The 19,826-nt window shown below is 47.0% G+C and overlaps 1 protein-coding gene across 1 annotated transcript; it reads right to left on the reverse strand.

Moving 5' to 3' along the window:
- Positions 1-385: 385 nt before the first annotated feature.
- On the reverse strand, positions 386-14,170 carry PI4K2A (phosphatidylinositol 4-kinase type 2 alpha). Its single transcript, XM_077349430.1, has 9 exons — positions 13,583-14,170; positions 6,022-6,222; positions 5,148-5,279; positions 4,867-5,020; positions 3,606-3,667; positions 2,686-2,785; positions 2,395-2,528; positions 2,194-2,253; positions 386-2,043 (listed from the first exon to the last, which is right to left on the reverse strand). The coding sequence occupies exons 1-9, from the start codon at positions 14,024-14,026 to the stop codon at positions 1,882-1,884; spliced, it is 1,449 nt and encodes a 482-aa protein (XP_077205545.1). The 5' UTR covers positions 14,027-14,170; the 3' UTR covers positions 386-1,881.
- Positions 14,171-19,826: the final 5,656 nt, after the last annotated feature.

Raw genomic sequence — 19,826 nt, forward strand, 5'->3', positions numbered from 1 at the left:
TCCAGGGTAGTCTGCACCAGAATTGGGAAATGAAGGTGACCTTTAACCAGGGCTATCCAAGCCTATGACTAGTTTCATGTGTGGTTTACTTACATAGCTGTGAAATGAACAAGAGGCAGCTTACATTTTAGTAGGAGGCCCATCAGACAAGATAGATCCCCTCACAACCTTAATATAAACAGCAACAAATGGGGGTAGCTGGGATTTTCTATAGGACAACGTATGATAGGCTGCAACAGAAGTATTCAGCCTGAATAGGAAGCAGGTGACCAGTACTGTAGGTAGAAACAATGATGTGACTAGCAGCTTGGAGAGGAATAATGGGAAGCAAAGAGATTCAGTTCCTATTATTAACTCAGACATAATGCACACAGGAGACCACTGCTGCAACTGGACACCTGTTATGAAGAGACTTGCATTGATTTAAATATATTACATACATTTCTACAGTGCATAAGAATGATACATTTCAGTTCAGGCTGACAGAATGAAAAGTATCCCCTAGTGCAAAGTGCAGTAGCTTCAGCCTGGCACAGAGGATAGGCGCCTACCCTCCAGCCAGGACCATGAGGAAAATGGCAGACTCCACCTACAGGGTACCAGCCCCTCTGCTCAGAAGAGGAAGGAAGCTGGGCTCAACTTGGCACACGGCCTCTCCTAGCCATCCTGGGCTACAGCTTAGTGAGCAGCACCCAAAGAGAAGCCAGGATGCTTATCCTGACAGTTTCCAAGGGGAAGTTTGTGTTGCCATGGCTTTAGCACAGTAGCCTATAGAAAAGCAGCATTCATAGTATCATTCAGTTATGCACCTGGCACTGTCTCAAGATGGTAGTGATCTTAACCTCAGATTATCTGCTGGTCCTGGGGCAGAACATCTTTCCCACGATTGTCAACGCTCAAACCTAGGTTGGGGGAGGTATTTTTCTTGTCCCCACCCCCTAGGAACTGAGGGAACAGCCTCAGGCAATGAACTAGTCTTTCTCTTACATCCTCATCCTACTTGTCCAAAGAGGAGAGCCAGTTATTGTAATTAATCTAGGGACTACAAGAGGGTTGATATGAAAGACTAGATGAGCCTTCCTCTCACTTGCTCTAGGACTGAGTGGAGCACATGAGAGTGTGCACATGGAGCGGATTATTTAAAACTGAATTAAAATCTAGTGGTGAGGCATTCAGTCTCTCTTGCAGGGAGGAAGTGAAGCACAGCAGTGGCTGTCCCACCTGCAGGCTCACAGTAGCCCTGTAACCCCAGCATTCAGCAGTCACAAGAGGCCCTGGTCCAATCCTCATCCCCCCCCCCCCCCAGCCTGGATTCCTCCAGCAGCAGCCAGCTATGGCCTTGTTCCATACAGATGGCCCCAAGAGAGTACTGATACGCATAACACCAGGAACAGGACCTGCAGGGGGCCAAGGATAGCCAAGCAAGACCAACTGGGCAGGAGGTGCTTGCCTTCTTGAGCATGAAAAGCAAGAGGATACAGTAAGGGAGGGAGGACTATCAAGGCTGGCATTTTCACACAGAGCAATAGCACTCCCAGCCAACAAAGATGCTCCCCCTTGTCTCCAACTTTCCCAGGCAAAGGACTTAAGAAGGGAGGTACCTAGGAGCCCAAGGGTGCTGCATGCAGGCACCTGCTCAGGGAGGCTGCCATGCCCAGGCTGGGAAGGAGGTATGTCCAACCCACAGTGAGAAGAAAGTAGCAATCAGTCTGATGAAGACCCTCCTCCACTCCTGCTGGGAATGTTCTGGGTCAAGGCTGATGGGAGCTTCGGCATCCATCTCCCCCGGGCTGCAGTACAGCCGCCTTGGTCTGGAGGATCAATGGCCCGCTGTCAAGCAGCACTCTCCCACAAGTTCCTCAGTGGACCAGATTTCAGCTGCTACCACCAAGAAAAGAAAGGCTTGCGGCTCTGGAAGCTTTGTGTGTATGACTCACTGGCCGAGCGCTGGTGAGAGCGAGCAGTTTCCACGATAACAGGGGGCATCTGGACGAGATGAAGGGGGCTCTTCCCATCTTTCAAGGCCTGTGTCAAGTTGAGAATCTGGGAAGAGAAAAACAAAACATGGTACTAATGACACATGAGGCCCAAGCTGAAAATACAGGCTTAAGGACAGTGTGCAATTCAGCCCGACATCACTGAGAGCAGGAGCCTCCCCGCCCCCACCCCCACAAGTGGGAATAAGGAATATACCTGGCCACGCATGACAGCAATCTGTTTGTGAAACTGGCCCCTGTCAAAACCAGGATCCTTCTACAAAAGAAAGAGAGGAACACAAGCAATTATGGTGGGTTTTGCACCCTTTTCCCCCTCCCGCTCTGTGGAGAGGAGCATGTGCAATATATGCACATATGCCAGAATCTGATGTCTACTTGTCCAGCAGCCTGTGCTTACCTTGAAAAGTTCATAGAGGTCTTCTTCCAGATCCTTAACAAAATTAGGGTCAGAAATCTTTGGCAGGATCAAGTCCTTGATCTCCTGCGAGAACGGCATCTTGGCCTGTGGTAGCCATGCCCAATAAAAAGGGTCTTCAGGAAAGGCAGAAAACAAAGTTAGAGACAGGTGATAGATACATCAAGGCCTGAGCATCATGCGCTCCAAATGCAGACAGCAGGTGGTGAGATCCTGAAGAACACCTAACACAGGCCAAAAACACTTTTAACAAGCCCACATGGAAGTACTTACAGGCTCGCCAAGAATCTGGATGCTTGAGGGGGAAAGCCAGGCCATTGTCAATGGCGGCCAGTTTAATGATTGGCTCCTTCACCACTACCCATTCTGAGTCCTGCAGGGAAAGGGAAGAACACTGAGCCAGGGAGAGACACAACACCCAGCAATCACTCCACATTAGCTTGGAGGGGCAGTCCCAGAACTATTGTCACCAAAACGAATAATGATCATCATCCATCCCACCAGAAGCTCTCTTCCCATCCCTCTAATGGAAGCTTAAGGGGATGTTATTGACCCCATGCTCTGAAAAGCTTCAGCTGTCCATTTCCACATACTATCCCTCTATCAAAGGGACATGGCATTTCCCTCCAGGATTGTTGGCAGAGCAGTCATAACCCATATGGGTTACAGTCAGCATCTGTAATGCTGACTTCTTTAGGTTCATCTGTTTTATTGCTGGACACCATGTATTGCGGGCTTTTCTTTTAGCATATATATTGGGTGGGAGTCGTTTTTAGAGGCCACTGTTTGAAATATTTTAATTAGCTATAGTCATTTTAATGTACTATGAATTGCCTTGATGTAGTGGTTAGGAGTGCTGATTTCTGATGTGGCAAGCCAGGTTTGATTCCCCACTCCCCCACGTGCAGCCACCTGGGTGACCTTGGGCCAGTTACAGTCCTGTTAGAGCTGTTCTGACCGAGCAGTAATGTCAGGGCTCTCTCAGCCTCACCTACCTCACAGGGTGTCTGTTGTGAGGAGAGGAAAGGAAGGCAATTGTAATCCCCTTTGAGACTCCTTCTGGTAGAGAAAAGCGTCCTATAAGGACCAACTCTTCTTCTTGGTTACCATTTTGTAGAGACAGGCGAGGTAAAAGCATTTTAAACAAACAGGTCCCACTTCATATTACCAGAACAGCTCTTTGCCCCACTTACCCGCATGCTTGTGTTATCCAAGGGGCAATCATACTTGATCAGCCAGTTGTCATTACCCCGGTCTATGGGAGAACAAAAATGCACTAATGAAAGCCAGAGAAGTATTGAGTCAGCCCAGGAACATGGTGAGGGTGAGGTGGGGGAATCATGCAACTTGAGTGTGTGACTTGGCAGATGGTAGGGCTTTCTGTATTGCCCTCCCTCTCCAACTGGAGGGCTGAGGCCCTCAGCTGTCAGCCTGGTCATGGTAGTTTCAATTTTGCCTACATAACAACATGTATCCTATCTTGGGAGACTACAACCCAAAACAAAAAGAGGATGGGGAACCTACAACCAACACAACAACAACTTAAAATATTGAATAAACACTCTTGATCTCGCTTGTATCTGAAATGCATTCGGTCTGTTTTTTATTTGACTGCTTCCTCACTTTTGTCTGCATTATTTTTTGTTTCAGCACTTTCTTATCCTGGGTATTTATTAAAGGACAAATGCTTTTTTTGTTTGCTTGTTTAATCTATCCTATTATTCTACTGAGCAAAGTTTGAAGTCTTCCTCCAACTTAAGTGACTCTCAGGGTGGGGGAAGGCTCATGTAGCATACATGCCAATTTTTCTCATAGAAAACACTAGGGCAAACCTCTGCCATCCTTCTCTCATGCCAAGTTATCGGCCTGGTAAATCCTATATTTTGAAAGTAGTCCTGCCTTTGAACAGGAGAGGGCTCCCAACTTGTCAAGGACTCTGGAACCTAATAATTACATCCAGATATGAACTGTTGGAGGGGAAGGGAGAAGATCTAAATGGCAGCCCCTAAAGCCAATTATTTGCAAGCTGACTGAGGAACTGACTTCCCATCACAGAACTGATTTAGGAGTGTCACCAGGAAGAGGTTTATCAACTGGCACACCAAGAAAAGTATATATTTAGCAGACCTACGTACAGCACAAAAGGCACTCCTCTCTTCACAGGGTGAAGTGGACATACAAAGCTGCTATAGGCTGAATCAAACCATTGGATCACTGAGGTTAAAAGTGTCTACTCTGGATCCCAGCAGCTCCCCAGAGCCTCGACATCACCTATTGCCTGATTCTTCTATAACTGGACTGGAACCTACGGCCTCCTGTACAGCCATGTCCTAAAAATAAGCCACAGCCCCTTCATGTGTTCTTGGGACTAGCAACTGCTCTCCTACCCACTCTGCCACACACACACGGTTAGCATCCCCAACCAAAGGGCCAGGAACTAGCAGCAAAACCTACCAGTATTACGAATTATATAGTCCAGCACCACCAGCCTCTCAAATTGCAGCAGCAGTTGGCGGTTGGTGTTCTCCGGGAGCGGCTCAGCCTCAAAGCGCCGCAACCAGTAATCTGCATCCTTGTAACCCTCCACAAACAGCTGGAAAGAGCCCACCTGAGAGTACAGAAGCAGGTGGGTTAAGGGGAACAAGGCATGCCCTGCAGCTACTCACTGGTACTAACACTCTCCCCAGGTAACTTAAACGTGGGGGTGGGGGAATCACATAACTGGAGTGGAGTACCTTTGGAGGAAGGCCAATTCGGTGAAACCTCTGTCCGACTTTTGGCACTTTCTCCAGAGCCAGGCGTTTGCCCCGGGACTTCACTCGATCAATGGCGCTATAGTTGAATGTTTCACTGGCCAAGTATACCACCTGTGGGCACAGGGAAGAATAATTTGTAAGCAGGTAACATATGCACATGTACACATTCACGCACACAACTCTACAAACAAAGTTGCATAGATCCACAAGGATTTGGACCTGTTTGTCTTTAAAAGAAGTGCCACAGAGCCTGGGGGCCTGAATGGAATTTACATGTACTGAAAATTCCACATTATGTGGAAGACAAGTGTCAATCCCTATTCTGGCAGCTGTGTAAATTGAAGCAGGTTGTGTTTGCAAAGACCGCCAGCATCCAAGGCAAGTTCTTTTTACCAGTTCTAGTTTGACAAGAATTCTTACCTCTGCTACTACATGCAGTTGCTAACCCAAAAGTGCTGCAAAGAACTCAAAATTCAGAATCTGAATGCATACTGAGCAAGGAAGAACAAAAGTCACCACAGTTGCATACTATAGTAATAGCCATAATCTAAACACAGAATTTAGATTTTTAAAAAGATAATAGCATAATAATTCTTGATTTACCTCCCATATGATCTTGACATGCATTCTTCCTGCTTCCAACCTAATCTCGGCACCAAGTACTTCCATGGACTGGAACTCAGAAATACCAAGAGAACTAACAGAAGCCCATAGAGGTTAAGAAACAGGGCTGAGGGTTGGATTTAAAGGGCCAAACAGAAGGCAGGGTTCTACAGTCTGGGAATAAGACACTGGAGAACACACTACCTAGGCCTTCTTTGTCCTGTTAAAGCCTCTCCTATCATTGGCTTACCTTTGTGCGGGGAACTATGTTCAGTTCCAGTTTCTGGTCAACAAGGCTAGCACCAGCCTCAGACAGATATCCCTGGTTGAGGACAAGGCAGTCTCTCCCAAAACAACAAGGGCAGCATAGTTTCTGTAGCCACTTGGTCCACTTTGGGTTCAGCTGCCCATAAGGCTCTTCATTCTTGGGTTTGAACACACCAATGATTTTCTGGAGGGAGGGGAAGAAAACCAAAGTGAAAAGATAATATATAAGGCAGGCAAGCCAAGTATGAGCATACAAGTCCAAATCCCCAAACTGGCAAGATACCAGCTCTTGACAAATAGATCAATATTGGAGGATCCCATTTTGGCAAGAACATTCCTTATTACAGTATATTCGCACATCACAAGGGCCCAAGGGGCCCCCTAAGGGTAGACCACTGACCCTCAGGAGCTTCTGTTACACAGCAAATTAAGCTCTTAAACTGGGGCATCAAGCCAGGTGTAAAATGGCCAGAATCAGCAGCCAAGCAGGACAACCATATCCAGCCCCAAATTGCACTTCCTTAGTTGGGAGAAGTATTAGGAAGTATCTTGAACCAGCGACAATTCCCAATGTACTTCCTGAGTTCTCTCAACCATCTATTCAGAAAGTGAACACACAGAAACCTCACACACAGCTGCATATGTGCAACTTGCTAGGGGCAAAAGGATCTATGGACTGGTGCCCTGGTCTATTACTGGTATTAATAAAAACTGGAACAAAACTATACCCCTTAAGCCAGACAATGAACACGGAGAGGTGGGGGGCCTGGCCAGAAGATCCCACATTCTCTGGCATTCTAAACTGAAATAGCAATTTGGGTATATGCAGTGCAAAATACCAAGCTCTATTGATGGAGAGGAGGATCTTCTCTTGCCCAGAACTTAAGTGTCATGAGTTCATGTTTATTTAAATACAGCATAATGCCAGATGCTATAGAGCAGTGGTTCCCAAAATTATCTGGCCTACCACTCCCTTTCCAGAAAAAATATTCCTCAGCGCCCCCTGGAAATTATTTTTTTAAAAAATTTTAATAGCAATTAATACCGGCCGATGATACCGGCAGGCGCCGCTTGGTGTCCAATTACCAAGTAGCCGCGCCGAATGGCGTCGGCGTCACGCCATCAGCGCTAGCTAGAGACGGCGACCAGCGATTCTCAAATACGTTACTCCCTACAAATAATGGACCTATTCCAAGTATACAACTGACCTATTTATAGCTGCAGCTGGTGGGGACCGGAGAACCGGTCCGTTTCTCTACAAATACTTTACCGGAGAATCGATAGTTTTCAGGCCTAGTAAAAAGGCTTAAGTAGGGATCAGAAAACGGTTATAAATAAATAAATTACCGATAAATAAATAAGAAATTTTGGTTTTAGACTAAAAACATAATACAAATAAAGGATGACGTTTTATATTTATTGGTATGTTTACGAGTTTGAAAAAAAATGATTCAAAAATTCAGAGCGAGACAGTCTTGCTCTTCGGCAGAGAGAATAAAAAGTGCGGAGCGATACTGTCTCGTTCTTTGGAGCGAAAAGGTTTGTAAAGCGCATATAATTATTACAAAATAAATAAATAATACTCACCAATTATAGACACACTATTTGTTAGTTAACTTTAACTTGTACAATATCACAACAATCTAACTTAGAGTTATATTATGCTGTAATTTTACCCTAATAATTACAGGAAATCTCCTGATTCATAGCGTGCTCCAAAATCTGCTGGTAGTACTGTTGCTGCCATTCCAGACTTGGGCCTTGCGACTGACCAATCGCACGAGTGGCAGTTGCCCGCAGCAATGCTCGTAGTACTCACGTGTTTTGGAACGGCAATTCAGTGGCACCGCATGAACAATAGCAGTGCGCGATTGCACATATCTCAATTCAAGTGAGGGTGTATGCTGAAACCGAGCTAACATCCAGTACGTTGTTCAAAGAAAAATTAAGCGTTATGAGCAGAATACATAAATCAATTTTTCTAAATCTTCTCTTCTTTCTTTTATGCTTTCACTGCCCCCTTACAGTTATTCATCGCCCCCAAATGCACCTGTGGCCCATCACTGCCCCCCTGGATCACTGCAGCACCCACCAGGGGGCGGTAACGCCCACTTTGGGAATCACTGCTATAGAGTAATACCAGCAGATATAGCCTAAAAGGCATTTTAGCACATACACACACAGAGCAAAGGGGGCTTGCTCCAGAGCCACTACCAATACCAAGCATAGTCTGGGCTTCATCCTCCTACACTGAAACAAGAGTGGCTAAGAGTGCCCCCTGCAGGCCCTAGCATGCATATACAGACTTCCTCGGGAGGTGGTGGGTTCTCCATCTTTGGAAATTTTTAAACAGAGGCTAGATAGCCATCTGACGGAGAGGCTGATTCTGTGAAGGCCAAGGGGTGAAGGCAAAGGGGTGGCAGGTTACAGTAAATGAGCGATTGGGATGTGAGTGTCCTGCATAGTGCTGGGGGTTGGACTAGATGACTCATGAGGTCCCTTCCAACTCTATTATTCTATGATTGTATGATTCTATATAACCTCAGGTACACAGGTATGCATATGATCCTCACCAGTGTCCTTGCCCAGAAACAAAAGCCAGAAGTGAGCAAGGCCTGGGCTCAGTCCCCACCTGCTCTGGCCAGCCAGCCAAATCACCCCAAGTTGGGAGGGTCACCCCACCTACCCCCCTCAGGCACCACAGGGAACTCACTCACGGCCTACCTGTGAGGCCCTGACTCTGGGTCATGGCCACTCCGGTCCAGAGGTGAGCCAGCATGCTTCATTGTCAGGGTGTTCCCGCTGCTCTCTTTTTCCAAGGGGAGTTGAGAGATGCAGCAGCAGTGGCTTCAGGGGATGGCCAGGTTCCCTCTTCAGCTTCCGAAAGGGAAGGGAGGCATGGCAGTCGTGGTGGCACCCAAATCAGCCCAGCTGCCTGCAGCCAACCCAAGATGGCACCACTACCATGAGCCTTCTTAACTGCTCCTTCCAGGAAAGGAATCACCCACAAGGTCAACGACAGTGGCCACGAGGCAGCCTTGCATGGGCAGCCTGCAAAGGCAGGTTGCCCAGGGTGAATGGCACAGCTGCATGGCCCTTTTAGGTGTGGGGGATATTCCACCAACAGGAAAAAGGCAGTCAGGATTCTTCAGTGGTTGCCAGGCAGATCGCTCGGGCTCCCTTTTTCCTATTAGTGGAACTCACCCCACTCAGTGCCAATCACCTCCAATTTTAAGGAGCGTGTCATTGGAGCCACAAACCAGGTTTTATTAGGGGAAAGATAAACAGCACATATATCAAGACTGCTTATAAATATTTTTCCTTGTTCTAATAAAGTTAAAAATAGCTGACCAAAAAAAGGAATTTTTTTGCAATTACTGGTCTCATTCTTCAGTCCCAGGAAAAATCACCCTACTGTTCCCTACAGCAGTGACAATCTAGAATCTGCGTGACTCTTAAATCAGGATGACTCTATGCTGCTCGCAGTCACAAGCCAAGCAAGTGAAAAACCCCAGACAGGAAGTAAGGAATCTTTATTCTTATGTACAGGAAACCTGGTCCCTCCCATGCATGCCACATGCTAAACCCCAGCCCATCACCGTGCACTGTGTGTGAGTAACATGCCATCAAGTCACAGCCGATGAGTGGCAACCAAGCAGGAGTTTCAAGGCAAGAGATGTATAGAGGTGATTTCCCATTGCTTGTGCGTAGCAACTCTGGAATTTCTTGGTGGTCTCCCATTAAAGTGCTAAACAAGGCTGACAAGATCAGGCTAGCCTGGGCCATCCAGCTAACGGCCCCCATGCAATCCTTCCACTTACTGACATGACAGATAGCCTCAGCTTAGCGTTGCTATCTCTAGGTAGGGAAATTCTAGGAGACTTGAGGGTAGAGCCTGGGGATGGTAGGGTATACATATACTCGCTCAGTGGGATGAGTCCACTCTCCAGACTAGCTATTGTCTCCAGGAGAACTGATCTCTGGAGCCTGGAAATCAGCTGTAATCCCAGGAGATCTCCAGGCCCCAACTGAAAGTTAGCAAGCTACTTCAGCAATGCAAAAACTGTTTCCAGGACTTCTCATGGAAGACAGAAAAAGAATGGATGGAGGACTAGAGGATTTCATCCCTGCTTACCTAAAAGCATCATACCGTACATACTATAGCTTCACCTCTAGAGGCCACATTTCCAGGAGGTCCAGGAAGCAGTACGGCTAAAGCTGCATCACATGAGGCAACCATGACATCTGCCATGAGATCTGAGCTTTTGATTTATGAAAGAGCATTATAGACCTCATGATTACTCACCAAACCATGGAAAATGCACAGATATGTCTGTCAAAGCTCTGAAAATCAGCATAGGAATGCTGAGAGGGTGGGGTGTCTACAGTCAGCACAAATCCAACTCCCCACCACCACTCCAAAGCTTCTCAACACTTATTACACTTTACACTGAAGCAGGAATTGCTGCCACCCATTCCTATTTTGTGAACAGTGAATAGATCTGAAAATTCTGCACACAAGCAAAGATATGGGAAGCTCGAATGCAAGTTTGCACGATTTATTCCAGGCACATAACAGATTCGATGGCGGCAAAGTAATGGTATTTTAGCACATAATTCAAAAACCATCAAGTACAATACAGAATTGGAAGGAAGGGATATTTGCTATAATGAGACCATCAGTTTCCACAGAGGTTTGTTCCTAAATCAGGCCACCTAATACTGAAAGTTAAAATGTCATCAATAACAGGTCAACCTCACTCTTTACAGGAGAATATTATCCAGAGTCTCCCAGTAAACATGCATAGAGCCTAGCAACTTACCTGAAGTTTTTCCTTGCACTGCCTAATTCCCTCAGATTGTCAGTGAGAGAAATATTCTGGCTGCCTTCTGCCCTGCTGACAGCAAGCATTGCTAAGTAAAGGTCTTTCACCTACACTCTTGACACACACCCCCACCCAGTACCTGCACATGATAACTCTAAATTTAATTTATGGTGCAGTGTAAGCAAAGAGCTCTTGTTTCCATTAGGAGAAAGAATGCAGGGTCAATGGCATAGGCTACAACACACAGCAAACAAACACAGTCCACTTCACAGTTGTCCCCCTCACACACACCAGCCTATCATCTCTATGTACATGCAGACAGACAAGGTCTAGTTGCAGGCACTCATCCCAGAAGCCTCATCTTAACTGCTGAACACCAACTACAATTTGCTCCTCTCTAAATGAACAAAATTGGAAGCAATGATGGTACATCAATCCATCTGCTTTCTGCCAGCACTCCAAATAAGTGTCTGGTCTCAACCAGGGCCAGGGCCTTTTCAGCTCTGGCCCCAGCCTGGTGGAACATGCTGCCAACAGACCTGGGCCCTGATGGAACTAACACAGTTCTACAGGGCCTTTAAGATACCATTGTTCCACCAGGCATCTGGTTGAGGCCAAGCACATAAAATAACAAATGGGTCTCCCCCTCCTCGCAGAATGTACCCCCCCAAAAAAAACACCATCATAACTGGCCAATGACTCAGGTCAGGAATAAGATTAACTGATAAATCTGTGGAGCAATTGGAATGATAGTTTCAATAGCTTTAAATGTCTTATTATGTATAGTTTTAATGAAAATTTTATATATTTATTTAATTTATATACCACCCTCCCCTAAGGCTCAATTATGTCAATTTTTACACACTGTACACCACCCTGAGCTTTATAGTAAGGGGCAGATAAGAATAGGCAGGGCAAAGGTCAATCTGATTCATCCCAGCAGCAGTTGTCTTAACCAACCCAAAAGGGAAGTGAATCTAAAACTAGAACCAGAAAAAAATTTAGACTGGACTGCTAACAACAAGAAATGACAAGGCATATGGATGAGAAGGTTTCATACAGTTAATACTGGAGACAGAAGCAGGAAATTAAACTTAGTCTGTTTAGTTCTGGTGGGTCACAAGGAGAGCCGCAAGACATGGCAGCTGACTGGATCCATGGCACATGCCACCCCAGTAAATCATTTGCAGTTTGATTAGTTATTCAAGAAGTCCCTTTTTCACCAAGTTGAACCCAACACAAAATGAGGTTCCCAAGTCCCTGCTGGCAGAGATATGAGCACCAGAAGAAAAAGCCAAGAACAAAGGATCCAGCACTATATTTTTATCTTTTGTGAACATTTCTGAGCCCATATGGCATTTAGGAAATTCATGTGCACGTGATAAATAAAAATAGCATGGGTCAGAATCTGAAAACTAGGGGACAAGGTAATGAAAAAGGTCACCTTTCCAGAGCATGTACAAGCATATACATAAATACATGCACACCAGCCTTCCCTGAAGCAAGCCTGTTTTTTCTAAGAACGTTTAGTGACATAAACCATAGTGTTCCTCAGGATGCTTACTGCTTAGGTTTCATCCAACCTGATGCTCACTGTCCCATTTTCTCCCACTTTATTAAAACATCTATGCAACACCATCAATAGAGACAGCAATCTACCAAGTAACAACAAAATGATGCAAGGCCTTTACCAACTGAAACAGCAACACAGCAGTTGATATTCCACGCTGTAAAACTTTCAATTTACTCTCTAAAAACCTGGATGCCAAACATCTAAACAGCCATCAAACCCTATTCATGGGGCACTACTACATGAGCTCATGATACTGAGAGATTTGAAAGTAAATTGGGTCAATGCAGCAAGGATGTCTTACATTTTTCTCAAAGGGTAATTTGAAAACAATACACCAGTGGTCCCCAATCTTTTTATCACCGGGGACCGGTCAACGGTTGACAATTTTACTGATTTGCGGGGGGGGGGGGGGCTGGCACACTATAGCTTTTAATTGGCCAAAACACACCAGTCTCATGGATAAGATTCTTTTTATGCAGCTATCAGAAGTACCTCAATTTGCCTAGTACCACTGAACATAATCATAATGCTCCCAATTTTATGCTTCAAATACAATTACCTAACACTACTGTTATGTCCACATTTACTCCAGCATTAGCTACAGACTAACACAGCCACCCACTTGGAATTCTGATGTTCACAGACTATTCCTGAATGCCAAAGTACAAATTATGCCATTAAACACTGATGTAACCTTCTCACTGTTACTATGTTTGCTTTATGAAAAACACATCATAATGTTGGCCGTTTGCTGCATTCATTACAATTATATTTGAATTTGTCCTGTCTGAAAATAAGGCCTACATCTTGCTGTCGCTGTCAGACGAGTTGGAGGCATCTATCTGATTAGCAGATAACACTGTGTATTTACCTATAGCACATAAAACCATTCAGATAGCATGCGCTGTGAAGATCCAGCCCCAAAGCCCAAAGTACAAATTACCCTAAGTCACAAAAGAAAGATGTCCAGGAACACCAACCAAAAGAGAAGGGTAAGGGATTGGCTCCATCTGACAATGGGCAAGTGAGCCTTGCCCTCCCTCCACCCCCAGCATAAAGCGTTGGACACAGATGCCTTCTAAAGGGAAGTGCTATCACGGGTCGTGAAGACGCCCATCCTTGTGGGCCGACCCCTGCTCCCTCACCCCTTGTAGGTCCTTGACGAAATAGCTGCCACTGGAGCCCTGGGAGATGCGCTCGGGGTAGATGCCGCGCTCGCTCGCCAACTCCGCCAGTCGCACCACCTCGGCGAATTCCGGGTCATCGGGGAAGTCGTTGCGGGGCTCTCGCTCCCCGCGGGCTGCGGCGCTCCCTGCCCCGGACCCCAACCCGGCTGGAGCCTGAGCCGGCGGTCCCCCGGCGGCCCCGCGCGCCGCACGCTCCGCGCCCCCACCCCGATCCAGCAAGGGCTGGCGCTCTCGGTCGCGGCCACCTGTGGGAGACGCCGGCGGGGAGGGGCAGGGGCAGGGTCCGGCGGGGAGACTGGGGGCGGCGGCGGAGCACGAAGGGGACCGCACGGCGCCCCCAGGCAGGCCATACCCCGGGGCCGGGCCGCGCTCCGGAGACACCAGCGGACTCGTCTCGTCCATGAGCCGGCCGGGCTGGGCCGGGCCAGCGATCTCCGCCGGGCACTGGAGCGCGCGCGCACACACACACACTGGCCCTGCACAGTCCGCGCGGCTCCGGCTCGGATCACCTGACACCGGCCCCGCGGCCACCGCGGTTTCCGCCAGAGCGGCACCAGCCAATCACGCTGCGGCCACGCCCCCTGTTTACCAGGTGCCGGGAAGCGACGCCCACTAGAGGGACCCGCGTCCACTCGCGACGCCGGCCCTGCCCACTCCCCGGCCCCGCCCCTTCATTGTGTGGCTGTGTGCCCCCGCGCTCGGCGCCGCTAAGTCATGCCCGGTGAGGTATGCGCATAAAGCACCTTCCGGTCCCGGCGTTGCGAAACGGTTTCTCACCAAATGACAGCCACGTCCCACTCTGCAACTCCGCACGGGGCCGCACTGCATTACAAAAAGCCATGCGCTCCTCTTAAGGACCGCCTTCGCATTTTTCCAGATAGTTCGTCCCACCTCTCCATTATTAAGAAGGGGGGGGGACTCCCACGAGCTCCCTATGTGCTAAAACAATCCCTCCTTTCACTTGTCGCCATCCATGGTTTTGGAAATCGCATACATCCGTTACACTGCTAAACTGCAAACCGATTGCTTCAACAGAGAGAGCAAAACATCCTGTGGTCTGTTCTGCAAAGCGAACTAGACACCAGATTTGTCCCAGATAAATTACACAGATTTTAGAATGGCTGTGTTACCTGGTAGTGAGAAAGAGACTGTGTCATGTTCTTATTTCAATTAATTTTGAGGGATACAGATTGGTTCAAGTCTTATATTTCACTACATACAAACCTCACGATGCATTTGCTTTTACCTTCCTGTTTAGCTGCAGAATAAAAGTTATTGTATAATGTTGTTTCTTTCCTATATTCATACTATCACTTCTGGGAATCCTCCATCCAGCCCATTCACCTGCATTCTTGATTCTTTTGAAATATAAAAGTATCAATAAAACAACTGTTTAAAAGGTAAGCACTCTTTTTGAGTGCTTGACTTTTTAAAAGTTGTTATATTGATACTTTTATAGTGCTGTAGTTTTCTGACGTTTCTACAGCCTGCTACAATCCTACTGTGACATCTAGAATTTTCAAAAATGGAGTAGAACAAAGTTCGAGTCCCAGCACCTTTAAAACCAACAAAGTTTTATTTGAGGTATAAACTCTTGTACACATGCACACTTCTTCAGATACTTTATGCATGCTCAACACAACTTATACTTCAAAAAAAACCTCTTGGTCTTAAAGGTGCCATTGCACTCAAACCTTGTTCTGCTGCTTCAGACTAACACAGCTACCTACCTGAACCAAGAACTGAGTGTTACCACCTAATTCCCACATGTTATACTGAAGAAGCCATGAAAAAGTAGAGGCTTTGCATTTTAAATATATCTAGTCTTTTCACTTTAAAATAATTTGTACAAAGAAGTGGGATCGGAGCTGTTCTCCTTTCTTTCTCTGGCTGGACAGATTTTATTTTAAAAAGAAACTACGGGACACATCTTTTATCTAAATAGGACAGTATGCCCTTGTGCAATATTTAGAGCTTTGCAGAATTTTTCATCAGAACATTAGTCCCATTAAATATAACCTTTTACATATTTCATATTTTCTAAACTTTGGAGCCAATGTGCTGCCGCAATCTACTGAAGTGTTTAGAAGAATATAGGCAAATCTAACTCAACGTGAAATATGTTATTTTGTACATAAACCATTGCCAAAATACATACACACACCATGAAACAGCAGCATTTGCAATGACAACAAGCTGACGGTTTAAACAGAAAATTCTTCCAATATAGAAAAGCATATGGCATTTACATCTCCAATATAAGGGCTGTATCTTCCTCTAATGCATGAAATATTGAGTAGGTGATAAACAGTACATAAGTCTGGATCCTTTTGCTGAATCTTACATTACTGGTTGCTTCCTGTAATATACAGGAAAACCCATATCATCCATAGTTTAGCAGTTTGGCTTCTTAGTCCTAATTCTAGGTCATTAGGAAGTAGAAAATAAGCATTCTTTGATCTGCTGCCGTGATATTTGCCTAGCCTCTGTAATAAGATATCACAGGTCTTCCAGGAGTAATGGATCTCATGTTCATCCAATACCAGCCAAGCTACTTCATTTCTTTCCCACAGCTCACCAGTTGTGATCACAACTGGGTCACATCATGGTGCCCCACCAGCAGCATCCTGCACCATTTTGTGTTTGGGTGTTTTAGTTTAAATCTTTCCAACAAAAATAAAAGAAAACTGGAGATAAAAAGTAACACGTGAATAAGATGACTGATAGGCATATATTGCCCCCCCCCAAATGAAGTAGGTCAGAAGTTGATGACACACAGCACAATTCTAAAGGGGAACAAAATCAGTTCCAAGACCCAACAGATCTGAATGCCACCAGCATAGGGCACCAGAACTACCAGGCTGAGCACCAGTGGAGCCTCACTGTAAGCCTCTGCACCCGGGGGGAATATGGGTTTCTGGGGGGGGGGGGGTGACAGCTCCCTAAGCCAGCACAGGAATGTTCCCAGAACACGTGCAAAATTGCACCTGGAAAAAATTCTGATCTACTGTTCTTGATGTACTGTTCTTTGTTTACGTTCCATGTGAACCGCCCTGAGCCTTAGGGGAGGGCAGTATACAAATGTAATAAATAAATAAATAGTAATTGGTGGCCATGTTAAGTCAAAATCCATCCCTACCAAACACTGCGGTGGCCACACCCGCAGGAATCCAAGCAGTTTAGTATACCAACTAAGAGTATATGCACTCAGCAACCTCCCCTGAGTTGGCCATACCCCTTTACCAGCATCCAATCACAGTCCCTTCTGCCCTATAAATGCTTCCAGCAAGTCACCCCGCAGCTCATGTCAATGCTGTCTGACAGCTCCCTGCTGCATGGACTTGGAGCAAGTGAAAATGCACCTTGGTGGCAGGGAAAACACAGAAAGGGTACTTAGCACCACTGGGTAAAAACTTGGTGGAAACATGTAACAGGAAGAGCAAAGTCCACTCTGTGGCTGACCTCTCCCGACTTTTGACCCCACAAGGTACTCCATCTCATCTATCAGGATCCAAAGGGGCAGCCATGCATGAATAGGTAGGCAAGCTGCCCTTTCCCCTAATCCCCTTCTCCTCCTTGGCCCACCATGGTAACAAGATACAAGGACATCTCCTGCTCACAATCATGGTAGCTAGGGGGCATGCAGAAGTCCCCCAGCCACAAATGGTATATATCCAAGTGGTTAGGTATGTTGGGGCCCACTTGAGGTAGCTGCCACAGGAGGGGAGCAAAGGTAATACTGGTGCACTGGCCAGCTTTCTCCCACCAGTTGACAGGTGCCCAGGGTGTGCTTCTAGGCCCAAGCAGAAGGCCACACTGATGCCAGGGGGGAGGGGGGGAAGCATGTTACCCAAATTGCTGAACACGTGTCCTAATACACGTATCTTTGAGCTTGTGGGGAATATTCGCTCAAATGCTGCGAGAGGGGGGTAACTTAGCGTTATCGGATCGTTACCTATGTCTACGAGGGCTTATTACGCCTGTGGGAACTCAAGGCAAACACAGATTTAAAGGTAAAATATTAATATAAGCTTTTATTGAAAGGAAAATAACAAAAGTACACACAAATAGCTAACACACATACAAGCAGTCATATAGAGAAGGGGGAGGAAGAGTGGAAGGCTTGATAGTTACCTGTCCGAGGAGTGGTGGGTCAGAGGAAGAAGCACGAACCAGCGTGGGAGGTCCCGGGTTGGAAGACACTCAGAGTGGCTGTGTGAAGCCACAGTTTTTATGGGGTTTTGGGAAGGGGGCTACGTGACAAGGCTCAGGTAAGCATGTGCTGGAAGTTTCCAGGGTCCCCGGAGATTAGGACAATACCTGGCCAAGTGGGGGGATGGCCGTAAATGGATTTGGATAAAGGTATTAATGGCTCTGAGGAAGAGAGCCATCAGGTCTAGCTGGCAGGGTGTGGGGAGGAAATATCCCCTGGCAGAGGGGCCAAGTGTGAAAAATGTTGCAAGACAAAGGATTTTCCTATGAGCCCTTAGGCAAACAGGAGGAAGCCAGTCCACTCACTTAGAAATACAATGGGGGGGGGGGAGGTAAGCTGATGCAAGCTTGAGTCCAGAGGCACCTCTGGGTCAGGTAAAGGCTGTCATTCCAAACCTAAGGCAGAGATGGAGTCTGGCCTGGCTTGGCCGACCCTAGCAGTGTTGTCTTGGCTTTAGCTTAAGCCTAGACTAGTGTGTGGTGCCATTGGTTATAGAAGACAGTGTGCCTGTCAATGAGGCAGGGGGCCCTGCCACACTTAACAAGCAGGCCTTCCCATTGGGCCTAGAAGCACACGGGGGGAGGGGGGGCTTTTCAAAGCCCGTTCTCATGAACAGGCTTTGAATCTAGTCTGTCACATATTGTGGCTAACCCTGGTGCACTGCAACCCATTGTCCTAAATTATGCATCTCTCTAGGCTTGACAGGAGGTTGTTAGCTAGGCAACTGTTCTTTCTCACACTTCTAAACTACATGTCCTGGCTTGTCTCTGGCTGGCATCCATTTCTGTGTCCTTTTGGTCCAGGCACTGCGTTACTCTTATGATACTGGAAATCATATTGAAAAGTGTTTATGGTTTTCTACCTATAAACCACCCTGCAAAGAGAGGAGGGGTCTGACTGCTAACACTAGTGTTGATATCATTGACCATCTTTGCAGTCTGATCCCATGGAAGTGAACAGCAACATCAGTCTCCATGGTCCTGCACTCACTGGGCATCACCAAGTCCCTGGGCATCACCCAGCACATGGTCCTGCACTCACTGGGCATCACCAAGATGATGCAGAGGGCAGACTTGATATTCTCCATTGGCAATGGCCCTGGCTTGACAAATAGAGGGGAGGCTAGAGGTAGCAGGGGCAAGGCAAGATCTCCTGAGCCAGACAAGGGAGTGGATTCTGGCCCCTTGCTTGGGCTCTGGGCATGGAGCCTATGATTTGGCACAGCCCATCCCACCCACCTACTCACCCTGTCATTCATGTGGGCAGTGATTGAGTGGGAAAGGCAGGAGAGTCAGCATGGGTGGTAGGAAGCCTTTACCAGGGAGCAGCAAGGGATAGTCAGCATCTGTCAGCATCTGTGAGGGTGGCTGTCAGGCACCTAGAAGGGTTTGTTGCCACCTCAAGTGACATCAGTGAGAGGCAGTGTCCCATTGAAAGGCTGCTGGGGGATCTAACCGAGGCTCTCCCATGCACCACCAGACCTGCCCTGCTCATACTCCAGCAGGGGTGACATGGGGGTTTATATGGGGATGCCCTTGACAGCATCAGTGCTCTCCTGATCAATGCAGTTGCTGATGACCAGAGGCACCTGCAAATCTAAACTGTTGTCCATTGTAGCCTTGGGGGCTCTATGCTTTCTATGCATGGTGAGACAATTTAGTGTGCCCATTGGGTGGATGGGTCACACATCCTTCCCCAGTGGAAGGTGCCTGGGACTTCTCACAGGAGCTGTCTAAGAAGGTGTTGCTGACACATTATATGGCTCCTCTGCCTCAACCATCTCCACCTACTGCCGGTGATGTCTCATCCACGTGACCTCTGATTGGTCCTACCTGCCCTGTCTATCAAACTGTCCATGCCTAGCACCAATACCAGAATGGACCACCACAGCATGAACATAATGAACACTGCTGTGGCAGTGCTCGGGTGGGGGACAGCCAGCTGTCCCGTATCTTTCCCTTTTGGGAGATGACTAGTGGCACTGCAATT

The sequence above is a fragment of the Paroedura picta genome, chromosome 8 (genome assembly GCF_049243985.1).
Source record: "Paroedura picta isolate Pp20150507F chromosome 8, Ppicta_v3.0, whole genome shotgun sequence".
In the NCBI taxonomy this organism is placed as follows: domain Eukaryota; kingdom Metazoa; phylum Chordata; class Lepidosauria; order Squamata; family Gekkonidae; genus Paroedura; species Paroedura picta.